The 13,466-nt window shown below is 43.4% G+C and overlaps 1 protein-coding gene across 4 annotated transcripts in view; it reads left to right on the top strand.

Annotated features, from left to right (window-relative positions):
• Positions 1 to 11,323, top strand: part of LOC139384502 (myocardial zonula adherens protein-like) — a 29,317-nt gene extending 17,994 nt beyond the window's left edge. The window contains exons 8-14 of one of the 4 annotated variants that reach the window (XM_071129313.1): positions 8,119 to 8,244; positions 8,746 to 8,874; positions 9,000 to 9,094; positions 9,186 to 9,291; positions 9,427 to 9,510; positions 9,796 to 9,902; positions 10,001 to 11,323. In XM_071129313.1, coding sequence (XP_070985414.1) covers positions 8,119 to 8,244; positions 8,746 to 8,874; positions 9,000 to 9,094; positions 9,186 to 9,291; positions 9,427 to 9,510; positions 9,796 to 9,902; positions 10,001 to 10,415 — 1,062 coding nt within the window. In that variant the 3' untranslated portion in view covers positions 10,416 to 11,323. The remainder of the gene's footprint in view (positions 1 to 8,118; positions 8,245 to 8,745; positions 8,875 to 8,999; positions 9,095 to 9,185; positions 9,292 to 9,426; positions 9,511 to 9,795; positions 9,903 to 10,000) is intronic. The other 3 variants (XM_071129314.1, XM_071129316.1, XM_071129315.1) reach the window with 3 other exon arrangements.
• Positions 11,324 to 13,466: the final 2,143 nt, after the last annotated feature.

Here is a 13,466-nt window from a genome sequence, read left to right as displayed (position 1 = left end):
AAATAATGAATGTACAGGGATCTTGGTGGGAATTGAGTTGTTAAATTTGTCAAATTTGCAGTTATATTTATATATGTATACATTTTGTAATGGTGTCAGGTATTTGCTAAAAAACGTTGTGTTAAAATAAAGAAAATGATATGTGCTTCATTTGTGTAAATACACTGGGTGTATTTGCATATATAAATGTGCTTATAAACTAGGTGGTTTGAGCCCTGAATGGTGATTAGCTGACAGCCGTGGTATATCAGACCATATACCACGGGTATGACAAAACCTTTATTTTTACTGCTCTAATTACATTGGTAACCAGTTTATAATAGCAATAAGGCACCTTGGGGGTTTGTGGTATTTGGCCAACTAACCACGGCTAAGGACTGTATCTAGGCACCCCGAGTTCCTTAGTGCGTTAGAACAGCCCTTAACCTTGGTATATTGGCCATATATCAAACCCCCTCGTGCCTGTTAGCTTAATTTAAAAATGTCACATTGAGATTAAAAATCTCTTTTACAAGAGAGCCCTGTATACGTTACAATAAAAACAGAACAATAAAACATACACATACTGTCACGTTCTGACCTTAGTTCCTTTGTTTTGTCATTTGTTTTAGTATGGTCAGGGCGTGAGTTGGGTAGGTTATCTATGTTAGTTTTTCTATGATTTTCTATTTCTGTGTTTGGCCTGGTATGGTTCTCAATCAGAGGCAGCTGTCAATCGTTGTCCCTGATTGAGAACCATATTTAGGTAGCCTGTTTTCGATTGTGTTTTGTGGGTGGTTATTTTCTGTTTAGTGTGTTTTGTCACCTTACTGTTTCAGTTTTGTTTCTTTCTCTTTGTTATTTTGTTTAGTGTTCTGAGTTTAAATAAATATCATCATGAACACATAACACGCTGCGCTTTGGTCCTCTCCTTCATCCAACAGCCGTTACAGAACCACCCACCACCAAAGGACCAAGCAGCGTGGTAACGGGCGGCAGCAGCAGCAGCAGCGGCCGAAATCGCAAGACTCCTGGACATGGGAGGAGATTTTGGATGGCAAGGGAACCTGGGCACAGGCTGGGGAATATCGCCGCCCCAAGGCTGAGCTGGAGGCAGCGAAAGCCGAGAGGCGGTGGTATGAGGAGGCAGCACCGGCAGCGCGGCTGGAAGCCCAAGAGGCAGTCCCAAAAATGTATTGGGGGGCGGCACACTCCCCAAGTGTGGCTAAGTCAGGTAGGAGACCTGAGCCAACTCCCCGTGCTTACCGTGGAGAGAGAGGGACTGGGCAGGCACCGTGTTATGCCGTGAGGCGCACAGTGTCCCCGGTGCGCAGGCATAGCCCGGTGCGGTACATAGCAGCGCCTCGTATCGGCCGGGTTAGGTTGGGCATCGAGCCAGGTGCTCAGTGCATCTGGTCTCCGGTGTGTCTCCTCGGGCCGGGGTACATGGCACCAGCCTTACGCATGGTGTCCCCTGTTTGCCAGCACAACCCAGTGCAGGCTATTCCACCTCACCACACTGGCCTGGCTACAGGGAGCATTCAACCAGGTAAAGTTGGGCAGGCTCGGTGATCGAGACCTCCTGTGCGCCTTCTCGGTCCGGTCTATCCGGTGCCACCTCCACGCACCAGCCCTCTGTTGGCAGCCCCCCGCACCAGGCTGTCTCTCCGTCTCCTTCCTACAGGTCCTCCCGCCTGTCCAGCGCTGCCAGAGCCTTCCTCCTGCCCAGCGCTACCAGAGTCTCCCGTCTGTCCTGAGCCGCCAGAGTCTCCCGTCTGTCCTGAGCCGCCAGAGTCTCCCGTCTGTCCTGAGCCGCCAGAATCTCCCGTCTGTCCTGAGCCGCCAGAGTCTCCCGTCTGTCCTGAGCCGCCAGAGTCTCCCGTCTGTCCTGAGCCGCCAGAGTCTCCCGTCTGTCCTGAGCCGCCAGAGTCTCCCGTCTGTCCTGAGCCGCCAGAGTCTCCCGTCTGTCCTGAGCCGCCAGAATCTCCCGTCTGTCCTGAGCCGCCAGAGTCTCCCGTCTGTCCTGAGCCGCCAGAGTCTCCCGTCTGTCCTGAGCCGCCAGAGTCTCCCGTCTGTCCTGAGCCGCCAGAGTCTCCCGTCTGTCCTGAGCCGCCAGAGTCTCCCGTCTGTCCTGAGCCGCCAGAGTCTCCCGTCTGTCCTGAGCCGCCAGAGTCTCCCGTCTGTCCTGAGCCGCCAGAGTCTCCCGTCTGTCCTGAGCCGCCAGAGTCTCCCGTCTGTCCTGAGCCGCCAGAGTCTCCCGTCTGTCCTGAGCCGCCAGAGTCTCCCGTCTGTCCTGAGCCGCCAGAGTCTCCCGTCTGTCCTGAGCCGCCAGAGCCTCCCGTCTGTCCTGAGCCGCCAGAGCCGCCCGTCTGTCCTGAGCCGCCAGAGCCGCCCGTCTGTCCTGAGCCGCCAGAGCCGCCCGTCTGTCCTGAGCCGCCAGAGCCGCCCGTCTGTCCTGAGCCGCCAGAGCCGCCAGTCTGTCCTGAGCCGCCAGAGCCGCCAGTCTGTCTTGAGCCGCCAGAGTCTCCCGTCTGTCCTGAGCCGCCAGAGCCGCCAGTCTGTCCTGGGCCGCCTGAGCCGCCAGTCTGTCCTGAGCCGCCAGTTTGTTCTGACCTTAGTTCCTTTGTTTTGTCTTTTGTTTTAGTATGGTCAGGGCGTGAGTTGGGTGGGTTGTCTATGTCAGTTTTTCTATGATTTTCTATTTCTGTGTTTGGCCTGGTATGGTTCTCAATCAGAGGCAGCTGTCAATCGTTGTCCCTGATTGAGAACCATATTTAGGTAGCCTGTTTTCGATTGTGTTTTGTGGGTGGTTATTTTCTGTCTAGTGTGTTTTGTCACCTTACTGTTTCGGTTTTGTTTCTTTCTCTTTGTTATTTTGTTTAGTGTTCTGAGTTTAAATAAAAATCATCATGAACACATACCACGCTGCTCTTTGGTCCTCACCTCATTCCAACGACGATCGTTACACATACACTACCGTTCAAAAGTTTGGGGTCACTTAGAAATGTCCTTGTTTTTAAAGAAAAGCGTTTTTTTTGTCCATTAAAATAACATTAAATTGGTCAGAAATACAATGTAGACATTGTTAATGTTGTAAATGACTATTGTAGCTGGAAACGGCTGTTTTTTTAATGGAATATCTACATAGGCGTACAGAGGACCATTATCAGCAACCATCACTCCTGTGTTCCAATGGCACGTTGTGTTAGCTAATCCAAGTTATCATTTTAAAAGGCTAATTGATCATTAGAAAACCCTTTTGCAATTATGTTAGCACAGCTGAAAACTCTTGTCCTGATTAAAGAAGCAATTCAACTGTCCTTCTTTAGACCAGTTGAGTATCTGGAGCATGTGTTAATATGGCCTGAGTTCTGTCGCTAAGATAACTCTGAAACCATAAACAGGCTGTATATCCCAGGCCTATTCTTGATAACTTCTTCTGCAAAACAGAATGATCAACAGTGTCGAACGTCTTTGACAGGTCAATAAACAAGGAGGCACAGCTCTTTTTAGCATCCAAGGCATTGACAATATCATTAACAACTAGCGTGGCTGCTGTGGTAGTACTATGCCCAGGCCTAAACCCTGATTGGTTTACATTAAGAATACAATTATCAGATAAAGAGGAACAAAGTTGTACATTAATCAAGTATTCAAGAATCTTAGCTAAACAAGGTAGTCTTGAAATGGGGCGATAGTTGTCAAGATCATTTGTATACCCACCGTAATGGAGTGGCCGCACATATGCAGATTTCCATGCTTCTGGAATACTTCCTGATAACAATGTTAAATAAAAAATGTGGGCTACTGAGCCAGCAATGAAGGGATCTGCACACATAAGCAGACCGGGCTCCAAATGACCAGCCCCTGTGGATTTATTTTTGTCTAATGTTAGCATAGCATCCAGGACTTCTTTATCAGTGAATCTTTGAAAAGAAAACTCCTGACCAGCATTTTCAGTATCATTCAATAGATTTTCACCATCAACATCCAAACTACTCTTTTCAAGAGCTGGCTTTGAAATACATTTAAATATCTAGCCTGCAGAAATAAAATGGTGGGGGGCCTCCCGGGTGGCGCAGTGCCATCAGAGTCCCTGAGTTCGCGCCCAGGCTCTGTCGTAACCGGCCGCGACCGGGAGGTCCGTGGGGCAACGCACAATTGGCCTAGCGTCGCCCTGGATAGGGAGGGCTTGGTCGGTAGGGGTGTCCTTGTCTCATCGCGCACCAGCGACTCCTGTGGCGGGCTGGGCGCAGTGTGCGCTAACCAAGGTGGCCAGGTGCACGGTGTTTCCTCCGGCGCATTGGTGCGGCTGGCTTCCGGGTTGGATGCGTGCTGTGTTAAGAAGCAGTGCGGCTTGGTTGGGTTGTGTATCGGAGGACGCATGACTTTCAACCTTCGTCTCTCCCGAGCCTGTACGGGAGTTGTAGCGATGAGACAAAATAGTAGCTACTACAACAATTGGATACCACAAAATTGGGGAGAAAAAGGGGTAAAAAAAAAGAAATTAAAAAAAAAGAAATAAAATGGTGATTAAAGTCATTAATGATATCAATTTTGGCAGTAATAGGGCCAGAATCTAAATGAATGTATTTGGGGAGAAGAGGAGACACAACCGCTTTCCAAAATGTAGCTGGGTTCCCCGTACATTCAGATAGTGTATTAACATAATAATACGATTTTGCTTTTTTAACCTCTTTTGGGTAGGGGGCAGTATTTTGAATTTTGGATGAATGAGGTGCCCAATGTAAACTGCCTGTTACTCAGGCCCAGAAGCTAGGATATGCATATGCATGGTAGTATTGGATAGAAAACACTCTAAAGTTTCCAAAACTGTTAAATAATGTCTGTGAGTATAACAGAGCTGATATGGCAGGCAAAAACCTGAGTAAAATCCATCCAGGAAGTGAGATATTTTTGATGTGGGTACTTTTCTATTGAATTCCTATACAGTATCTAAATGGTTAGGACCCAGATTGCAGTTCCTATGGCTTCCACTAGATGTCAACAGTCTTTAGACATTGTTTCAGCCTTGTATTCTGTAAAATTAGGAAGAATGAGACCATTTTGTAAGTGGCATGCAGAATGAAGCAGAGCTCGTTTGCGCGCCGTTCGTTGTTTTTCCTTTCCATTGAATACGCTATTGTCCAGTTGAAATATTATTGATTATTTAGACAATAGACAACTTGAGGATTAATTATAAACATTGTTTTACATATTTCGACCAACTTTGCCGGTACTATTAGGATGTATTCGTCTGCATGTTATGACCGCCTTTGAGCCAGTGGATTACTGAACAAAACGCACCAACAAAACTGAGTTTTTGGGACATAAAGAGGGACTTTATCGAACAAAACAAACATTTATTGTGTAACAGGGACTCTTGTGACTGCAACCATATCAAGATCATCAAAGTAAGTGATTCATTTTATCGCTATATTTGACTTTCGTGACTCCTCTACTTGGCTTGAAAATGTTTGTATGCTTTTGTAAGCGGGGTGCTGTCCTCAGATAATCGCATGGTATGCTTTCACCGTAAAGCCTTTTTGAAATCTGACACAGCGGCTGGATTAACAAGAAATTCATCTTTAAGCCGATGTATAACACTTGTATTTTTATGAACGTTTAATTTGACTATTTCTGTATTTTGAATTTGGCACTCTGCAACTTCACCAGATGTTGGCCAGGTGGGAGCGTCCCACCTGCCCATACATTTTACACAAAAATTTCTCAATCCCCCTGAAAGACTGGCAGTCTGTGCCTGAGTCTGTGAATCTAGCTTTGGCCAGGGCAGCATCTATGTTGTGTATGACTTCAGATAGCTCTGGACTGAGCCAAGGGCAAGACCTATTTTTAATTATCCGTTTTTAAAGGGATCATATTTATCTACAATACAATTGAAAACACTTGAGAAGTGGCATTGTTGAATACTCGTTTCTGATTGGCTTGAACGGCATTCTAGATCGTGTATTATTTTCCTATAAAGCATGGTATATCAGCTTGGTAAAATTCAATGGCTATAGTTCATTCTTACATGTTCTATGTTTGAGCTAGTTGTGATGGTTTGGTTAGCTAAACCAAAGATTTTAATAACTTATCTCATTGTTATATCTGTGGCTAAACGAACAACTCTGTTTTGTTTGATTACCAAGGCAACTACTGTAGCTATCTAGTAAACGTGCTAGCTATAGTGGATGTTGAACACATTTCTAGCGGCAATAGCCATGGTATAAAAATGATAATCAATTTGGGTCTCTATGCATTCTCTGGACAATAATGCAACTCTGGAATGTCCTAGAGTGGTGGAACACACCTTCCATTTCTTTGATTATTTTCCATATAACACATCGCCCCTGGTTGATTATTCCCAAGCATAAATTGGTGGAACGGGGCTGCAACCACCAAACACTTGCTCTGTCTAGGCCTACCTGCAGTTACCTGTGCTGTCTAGACTGCCTAATTAATGACTGTTGTTGTCACGTTCTGTTGCATAATTGTGTGTCAATAGCCTCGGATTAAAAATCAACCATTTGCGATATCAGACAGACATATCACCATAATCCAAGTGTTCATTTTCAAAAGTTGCTTTCATTTCAGCGCATCTAACTGTATTAAATTCTCAATTTTAAAGTTATCGTTCTTCTCTTTCTTTTGGTGTAAAGTCCAGAGGACGTGTTAAAGCCATGACAAAGTTGCATGGCCGTCTGCATTGGCCATGCAGCATTTTGGGTGATAAGGCATCTGCAGCAGTCAGTGCATTCACACTTCTTGCGCAGAGCTGTTGTGAAGGAAGTTGTCAAGGAAGTGAGTTTGTATTTATACAGGACCTTCCGCCCTCACCTACCGTCAACCAATCATGTCAATGCGGAGCGATAGAGCCCTTTCTGTGTTTGCAAACATTGCTGGACGAGGACGATGCGTGCAAATTGATGGCAGAACAAGAGGGAGCCAACAAAAAAAGCCTATATTTACATGTTGCTAATGAGTGCATTTCACACTACTTTTGGATTATAATTGGATTGTAAGGCTCGTATGAATCTACTGCTTAATGTAATGTTTGTGTCATCATCGCAAATCAACTGCATTATACTTAAAACACTTTTTGGCTATATATTTGGCTAGCTTTTGCTACACCATATATAATTCCAGCTAACAACTGCCGCATCCAAAATAGTTATTTTGCAAAAATCAAAACCAAATATAATCTTAGCGTCTGTTCAAGTAAGAATCAAAACATAATTGTAAAGCGTATGAAAACTCCAAAAGTTATAATGTTTAGAATTAATAAACACCTAAATCTAGGCTATGTTGAATGCTGATGGCTTTCTTACTGCCGCCAAGAGTCGCGTGACGTCCGTGTACTAGATTTTATTTAACTAGGCAAGTCAGTTAAAGTTAAGTACAAATGGCATATGGCATATTGTAATCATGTTTGAATTACTGGCCGGGGTCCCCATTGATTTAATTAGTCAGTCTCACTCAAGTATCATATTAAAACCTGAAAATATTTCTCTCCACTTTATGGAAAAATGTGTAGAATTGCATGAAATTAGTTGTAAAATTACTAAATCTCTCCACCCTACAACAAAATGTGAAGAATTGCAGTAAACTTGCTTTAAAACTGCGAAATTTGCTGTACGCTCCATTGCAAAATGTGTAGAATTGCATGAAATTAACTCTAAAACATAAACATTTTCTCTCCACTGTCAAGAGGGGCTGCTAAAATGTTATTCTTGCAATATGATTGATATCTCTCTCTGGTTTACTCTGTTCAATTCATTTCCCTCTCTACTTCAGTCTCAAAATGCTCTGCTTGATTTCACACACTTCACCCTCTGGTTATTTCATTCAACGTTCGATGTGACTCCCCCGATCCTTTGACTGATTGCCTTCTCTGACCTAGTTTGTCTGCTCTGACTGCTGAACGCTCAACTTCAATTCTATGTGATGATGAATAACAGGTTATTGACAGACAGTTCAAGCTCAAAGAACCAGTCCTCCAGATTTGAACTATTAACATTCATGCCGGACTCACTAGAAAAATACAGAATCAATAGACATTTCTACATTATCTTTAGCAAGTCTTTGAATCGTCACATTGTTGTATGAAATTGACCGATGTGTGCTTGTGTTGTCCAGGTGGAATCGTCTCAGGAGGCCAACAGCCATGCAGTGCAGGAGGTGACAGCGAGGCTACAGAGACAGTATGAGGAGAGACTTCAGGAGGAGCAGAGGAAACACAGAGAGGAGATAGAGAAGCTACAGGTACTGCTGAGTCTCCTTCTGATATCACTTCACCCAAGCCCCTGCCTGAAGAGAAAGGGTGGTGATTGATTAATCATGTGAAAAGTAAGGATGGTGATGTTTTCACCATCTTACATGTTCATGAAAAGTATATATGTAGACCACAGGAGGCTGCTGAGGGGAGAACAGCTCATAATAATGTCCGGAATGGAGCAAATGGAAGGGAAACTATGTGTTTGATACCATTCCATTAATTCTGCTCCCACCATTACCATGTTCTCTCCAATGAAAGTGCCACAAACCTCCTGTGATGTAAACAGTATAAAAGGTTCCAGTTTCACTCTGCTCATACAAGTGGTATGAGTCTCCCTCTAGTGGTACAAGTAACTCACTATGGTACTGTTAAATGTAGAGTAGTCTAACTTCCAAGTGTTGATATGATAATGAGCCCAGATTAAATTGTATGTTCTCTGCCTTAAAGCTTTTAATACATTTTGTTTACCATCAATATATTTCAACTAGGCCCAAATTGATGAGTATATTAGGCGATTAGAGGAGGAAGAGAAGAATGCTAAGATTGCAGAGGCCAAGATTGCTGAAAGGGACCAGAGGATCAGTGAGGTGGAGCGCCTGCTGGACTGTATGGGACAGGTAAGACCCAGAATAATGCATGCAATAATGCATGCAACATTATCTTTATATCTATATCTTTACTGTAGATGTAATATGTCAAGTCCTTTGGGCAAGAATACTATAATAATATGTATTTTTTGTAGGAAAGGGGCCATCTTCAGAATAAACTGCAGGAATGTGAACAGCGTCTACGCTCAATGGAGGTGACATACAAAACAGATGCAACTGTAGCAAAGAGGTACAAATGCCAAAATAAAAATGGCATTTTACATGTTCCATCCCATTGAAATTATATACTGAAGTAATAACACTATAATTCATTATTACAGATCTCAAAAGTTGGAAGAGGAGGCAGGGGAGCTCCGTGAGAGAATCAAACACCTGAATGACATGGTGTTCTGTCAGCAGAGGAAGGTCAAAGGCATGATAGAGGAGGTGAATGACTAAGAAAAGTCTGTCTCTCACACACTCTTTCTGTCTCACTGTCAATGGAAACATGAGTACACTGACATATAAATGTTATACTGATATGCAATGTTTGTTTGTTTTTTTCATCTTGAAAATGTAAAGGTTGAATCATTACGAGCTAAATTGGCACAGAAGGACATGTTCATCTCAGAGCTTCTGGACAGAATTGCTATTGTGGAGTGTGAGGTGAGACTGGACTGCCACCACACTATGTACTGTCCACTTCCCGAACCATTATGAATGTATGGTGTGGTTTTCAAAACTTTAACTTTATGGGTGCATTCATGTCCAGCGTTCTCCTACGTTTCAGATTGTCAATCTGTTTGTTGTGCTTTGACATTACTCTACCTCTAAATTCAGTGTTGCACCTTTTGTGACATCATCTGTCTCTGTCTGGTCCACTTGGATTACATCACATCCACCTCATTTGCATGGATCTGACTTTGTTCCTTCCTCTTTTCTTCTTCCTAGAATAATGAGTTAGAAGACAAGCTGAAATATTTTATGTCTGTACAGAGTGTGCCAAGGGAAGTTGTGCAAACCAGAGAGATAGGAGTGGCCTGTCATCTGCTCCCAAGGTATGAACCACCGTTTCTACTATACATGTGGCTTCATTTCCTCTAGTTGGGTTTCTCTTTTAAGTTTCTCATTCTGTTTTCTCATTTTACTTCCACAGACCTGAAATACAGGGGTATGAGGTTGAAACTAACCAACCCAGACAAACCCCAATCCGTCCCTCTTCTACAGAATACCTAGGACAGTCTAGGACATTCAGATCAGGTCCACCGCCACCCAGCAGACTGGAGTCTAGTTTACTGAGGTACTCTCCTCCTGAGTACAGTAGGTATCTGTCAACCAACTCAAGATCCTTTGGAACACTAACCAGTCCAACGCTGTCTTCGTCTGGCCCGCTAAGCCCTGATCAGTCCAGTACAGAAGAGTCTGCCTCAGTTCAAATCACAGATACAGCCTCAAGTCCAGAGGCGGACATTTCAGCCCCATCCTGTTCTCGAGCAAGATCAAGCCCATCCAAAATCAACACACCTTTCATGAAACTTATAGAAATAACAGCAAAGATTAACATTGAGTAATCAATCACATGAAGAAATATTTTTTATGAAGGCTATTCAGTATACTGTATAAGGGACAATGTTGCATATTGTGTAAATAATCTACTGTTCTGTAAATAATACTTGAAAGTATCCTTTTGAAGAATTATGTTTGGTTTTGTTTACAGTGAATGTTCTTGTATTCACTATCATGTATGAAGGTTTATATTTATACTGTATCTTTTTCTGACATTTTTAGTTTGCACTGTATAAATGAGATGCAATATTAGTCAAATTATGTACAAAATATTTAATATATATATACTTTGTGCCTTTATTAACACTTAATCATTGATACTCCACAACGGTGATGATAATCGGTTGTTTTTTTATCTATTGGATAATATTTAACTATATCTGACAAACTGAAGAACTGTATTTCTACTGATTGCCATCCCTGAGCCACTGGTATAAGTAATTTGTCTACACTGCCAGGACTGTGTATATGAGAAGTTATGATAATCATGATGTGCCTTTCTTGAATGATACTCATTCAGTGCATACTAATGAAATCAGTGTATGTTTTGAAAATGTGCCATTTTACCATTGTGGTGTTTTTATAATCATTCATGAAAATGTTCACTGTCCAGTGGCTGATTGTTCATTTTGTGAAGCTTTCGGGTAGGTTATATGTAGCATACAATGGTTTATATATACACTAGATGACTATAGGGGGCACTGTGTTGAAGCCAACATGACTCAATCTTGCCACTCTGCCACCGTTTAAAATAATTGTTTTGGAACCTATAGAAATGCACTTATTAATGTCTACATTAGTTTTTGCCATAATTATTCTATTAGCGACACTGTAATGCATACTTTTAAATTGTATTATGTGGGCTAAACATAAAAGGTTAAAATATATAAAACATTTTAGAGGTTAAAGTATATATATTTTTAGATTACTAATATTTTTAGATTACCCACTACAACTAAATTCTTAAATACATGTAATTTTGTCCTTGAGATATTTCATTTAAATATTGTAGAATTCCAAGCATTCCTAAGTAGCAGATGTATACCACCCTTCATCCCACTGCTGGCTTGCTTCTGAAATTTAGCAGGATTGATCCTGCTTGGTCTCAAGATGAAACACCAGATGCTGCTGGAAGTGGTGTTGTAGGGCCAGTAGGTGGCCCCCTTTCTAAATATCACAATGATTGAGGACATTTCCCTGTGTAGGGTGCAATCTTTTGGCTGGGATGTTAAATGGTTGTCCTGACTCTCCATGGCACTTATTGTAAGAGTAGGGGTGTTACCCCTGGTGTCCTGGCTAAATTCCCAATCTGTCCCTAATACCATCACAGTCACCTAATCATCCCGTTTAAAATTGGCTCATTCATCCCCCTGTAACTATTCCCCAGGTTGTTGCTGTGAATGTGTTCTCAGTCAATTTACCTGGTAAAATAAGGGTAAAATAAAAAATAAATGGAGGAATGCTCCTATTGGGGAGTGCCAAGCATCAGCAATCCAAGATGTATAAAGTCATTGGTCGCATCAGTGTAATCTTTACTTCTCAACGCTGGGTGGCGCCATCTGATCAATTATCTGCGTTTCATCTCTATTTACATGAAGCAGCTTTGAAAGTATTTTACTGCAAGGTAAGCAAATACATGAATGTAGGTAAATAACATGTAGTTTATGCTATACTACTAGCTCCAAGAAAATATTCAAACACTCAAACGAAGGCTTGTGTGGAGCAGTAACTTACTATAGATTCCTAAAATGTAACAAACCTCTATGGTATGATCATTGGACACTGTGTTAACTAACCTCCAGACTGTCACGCCCTGGTCTTAGTATTTTGTGTTTTCTTTATTATTTTGGTCAGGCCAGGGTGTGACATGGGTTTATTATGTGATGTGTTTTGTCTTGGGGTTTTTGTAGGTATTGGGATTGTGGTATAGTGGGGTTGTCTAGAAAAGTCTATGGTTGCCTGAAGTGGTTCTCAATCAGAGGCAGGTGTTTATCGTTCTCTGATTGGGAACCATATTTAGGCAGCCATATTCTTTGAGTGTTTCATGGGTGATTGTTCCTGTCTCTGTTTGTTTGCACCAGATAGGCTCAGTCACTTTGGTTTTTTCTTTTTTCCTTGTTTTGGAAGAGAAGAGAACGAGCGCCATTCTCCTTGCGGAGATGGTGCAAAATACATAAACACGGTCGGTCCCTGGGATTGGGCTGGCCAACACGATTCGGTTTGCTTGGAAGGAAAAGGAGTTGGAGCCTTTAGGACGGGAAATTTTTGGAAGGATAATATTGATGGAGATTCTAAAGCTGACGGTGAAGGACGTGTTTTGTTTCCAAGGCAACTTGTTGGAGGGAGCATACGACGTGGCACTACATACAGAGGAGAAACACGATGATATCCTGAGAAGGGCAAGAGCAGTGGGAGGTGAGAGGCCGATGAGCCACTATGAAATAACAAGCCTGGCGAGGAACAACTTTAGGGTTGTAACTGTCAACATATACAACCCATACGTTAAGGACGAAGAGGTGAGGGCCTTTCTGGGGACATACATGGATAACGTCTCCTCAGCAAGGCACCTCAAAGACTCCCTTGGGTTTTGGAATGGGAGGAGAGGCTTCCAGGCCCTCCTCAGGGAGGACCCAAAGGGACATGGTGGCTACCTCCATCCTCCTGCTATGTTCTCCCTGGGGGCTGACAGGGGGATGTTGTTTTATGCACGTCAGCCTCCATTTTGCAGGCGCTGTATGGCCTATGGCCACATCTTCGCCTCGTGCAGCGCAAGAAAATGCAGATTTTGTGGATCTGGGGAGCACGAGGCGAAGGATTGTGACGAGCCTAAGGCGTGCCACGGGTGTGGCTCGTTAGCACACCTGTGGCGGGGGTGTCCGGCTCGTCAGGGGTCATACGCGTCTGTGGCTGGGGGGGGAGCAGGAGCGGGGGATGGGGGAAGAAGAGGAGGGGAAGGAAGAATGCCTCATGACCAGAGTACAGGCCCAGAGGGGAGGGTCGCAAGGAAGGAGGAGGAGCAAAATGTGGCGGCTGGAAGAGAGAAGGAAACGGAAGGC

This window comes from Oncorhynchus clarkii, chromosome 26 (assembly GCF_045791955.1).
Source record: "Oncorhynchus clarkii lewisi isolate Uvic-CL-2024 chromosome 26, UVic_Ocla_1.0, whole genome shotgun sequence".
In the NCBI taxonomy this organism is placed as follows: domain Eukaryota; kingdom Metazoa; phylum Chordata; class Actinopteri; order Salmoniformes; family Salmonidae; genus Oncorhynchus; species Oncorhynchus clarkii.
The sequence above is the reverse complement of the archived record's forward strand: the minus strand, read 5'-3'. Positions and strand labels throughout refer to the sequence as shown.